The sequence below is a fragment of the Echinococcus granulosus genome (assembly GCF_000524195.1).
Source record: "Echinococcus granulosus chromosome Unknown EG_S00360, whole genome shotgun sequence".
In the NCBI taxonomy this organism is placed as follows: Eukaryota; Metazoa; Platyhelminthes; class Cestoda; order Cyclophyllidea; family Taeniidae; genus Echinococcus; species Echinococcus granulosus.
This window is the reverse complement of record NW_020170740.1, coordinates 3,655-5,742: the sequence shown is the minus strand read 5'-3', so window position 1 is coordinate 5,742 and position 2,088 is coordinate 3,655. Positions and strand designations below refer to the sequence as shown.

At 45.2% G+C, this 2,088-nt stretch overlaps 1 protein-coding gene across 1 annotated transcript in view; it reads left to right on the top strand. All coding sequences in view use genetic code 11, as the record gives it.

Moving 5' to 3' along the window:
- EGR_11071 (UDP-GlcNAc:betaGal beta-1,3-N-acetylglucosaminyltransferase) overlaps positions 1-1,517 on the top strand; it is a gene marked incomplete at both ends in the record, with an annotated part of 1,788 nt that extends 271 nt beyond the window's left edge. Inside the window, 2 exons of the mRNA XM_024500320.1 lie at positions 25-319; positions 636-1,517. Coding sequence (XP_024345267.1) covers positions 25-319; positions 636-1,517 — 1,177 coding nt within the window. The remainder of the gene's footprint in view (positions 1-24; positions 320-635) is intronic.
- Between the last annotated feature and the right edge of the window lie 571 nt (positions 1,518-2,088).

The window sequence follows — 2,088 nt, the reverse complement described above, 5'->3', positions numbered from 1 at the left end:
ACACACGAGTCCATTTTATTGCAGATGGCCTCCTGCAACGCCGGATGAAATTCGAACTGAAAACAACACTTACAACTTTACACTCTGCATCCGACTGCATTCCGATGCGTCAGCAAATGACTCGATTACTACCTATCCAATTCAAAGTCTTTTCAATGTGGAGGCGAATGGAACGTGGGTTTCGTTCAAGACGATTGGAGAATGTCCCCGATCCGTCTGGAAGCAGGCTATTTATCCCAACGTCTATCGCACCTACCCACAGGATGTGCCAATCCAGATAGTAGTCGAGGCAATTAAGTCGGGTTCACCTGTATCCGTGGTAAATTTAACACTTCACATTTGGCATTTAATTCGTTTCCTCCATTTTAATCCAATGGCCGTATCGCTGCATCGAATTGACTCAAACGAATGCAAATGAGGATGCGTTTGCACGAGTGATAGTTACACTCGTTTTTCGCATTAGATATGCTGAGTGTAGAGGGGATGAGGAGGATGGAAACGGCCACATGACACCCCACATGCTCTCTTGTCAAGCGTGCACAAGTAGGCAGTTGCCTCGACAACGTAGCTACCGATGCGCATCGCCGAACCGAGGTTAACGCAGACCAATGAGTCACCTTCTTTCCTCATTTTAGACGCCCAATTACAACTTCCCAATTCACATTCGGAATACCAGCAAATCAGTCTGTTCAAACGGTACCAAGTACGATTTGGTGGTGGTTGTTAAAAGTGGAATATTGGCTTGGGAGAGACGGAGACTGTTCCGTGCATTTATGCAACACCAGAAAGACCTCAATCCAAACACGAAACTGGGAATCGTGTTCAGCCTGGGGATACCACGACAGCATGGAGGACGCATATTCAACCGCGATGGTCATACGACAGTGCTGGAGGGACCGTTTGGTGATCTGATGGATGCATACAATGGGAGAGGTGGTGAGGTGATGCAGAACATCGAGAGGGAGATGCGGAGGTACGATGACATTGTGCTGGCTGACTACGAGGACACTTACTTCAATCTCACATGGAAAACGGTGACCAACCTACGTTGGATTTCAGCCTTCTGTGATAAAGTACATAACGACGTCTTCATGATAATCGACGATGACCACAGAATGGATGTTGCCATGCTGATGAAATTCCTAGCCTCAATTCCAAGAGACAAAAAGAGGACATCCATTTTCGGGCGCATAGCTAACGGCGATGGAGCTAACCGATCACCACTGCGTAAGCTGTATCTGTCATTCCGCGAAATTCCTTGGGATGTGATGTGTGCTTATCCACGTGGATTCAGTCAGTTAATAGGAGCTGACATCGTGGACGACATGGCGATTGGGTCGGCGTACACGCGGTACAATTACGTGCACGAAGACGTGTACCTGGGTCTACTGGCATTTAAACTGGGCATTCCCCTACACCATGTTAATACCATGTTTGACCATGGAGAGTATAAATTCAGATCGAGTCAGAACTCGGATGTCATGGTGGCACATAGTAGCTATTGGGACAATACTTAACTTTTGTATCCTGCCTTTTTTGATAACTTTTCCTCACCCTATGCTTTCCAGAAAATCCACACCTATTTTGCTTGCTTGCTTGCTTGCTTGTTGCCCAAGACTGAGGAGGATGCAGAAGAAACAGGGCTAATTACAATTGCTGTTCGAGAAGAATACAATAGGCATGTGAAATGGAATCGAGGATAAAAATCACAACTATGCAAGGCTTTGTAATCAAATGTGTAGGTGCATTGGTGACCATCTTATGTATTGTAGCACACTGAATATGAAATAGCCTGACAGATGATGATTGACTAACCGACATGGTATGCAGGAGGCTTCAATTGTATTCGGATTAACATCCGACTTTGACATGAGTGCTGAGATCACAATGTTATGTTTGTAGCTACTACTGCTGTGGCATATCCATTACTATGCGCAAGGTCGAGAAGAGTACATTTCCCTGTTTAGTGACGATTTCCGCGATTGGCAATTTGAAGACTATGCTCTGAGATTTTGCAGGGATTAATATTAGGACTACTTGAACTCGTCTGCTGTCAAGTAAGTGAATGTAGTCAAAGCAATTTGATTG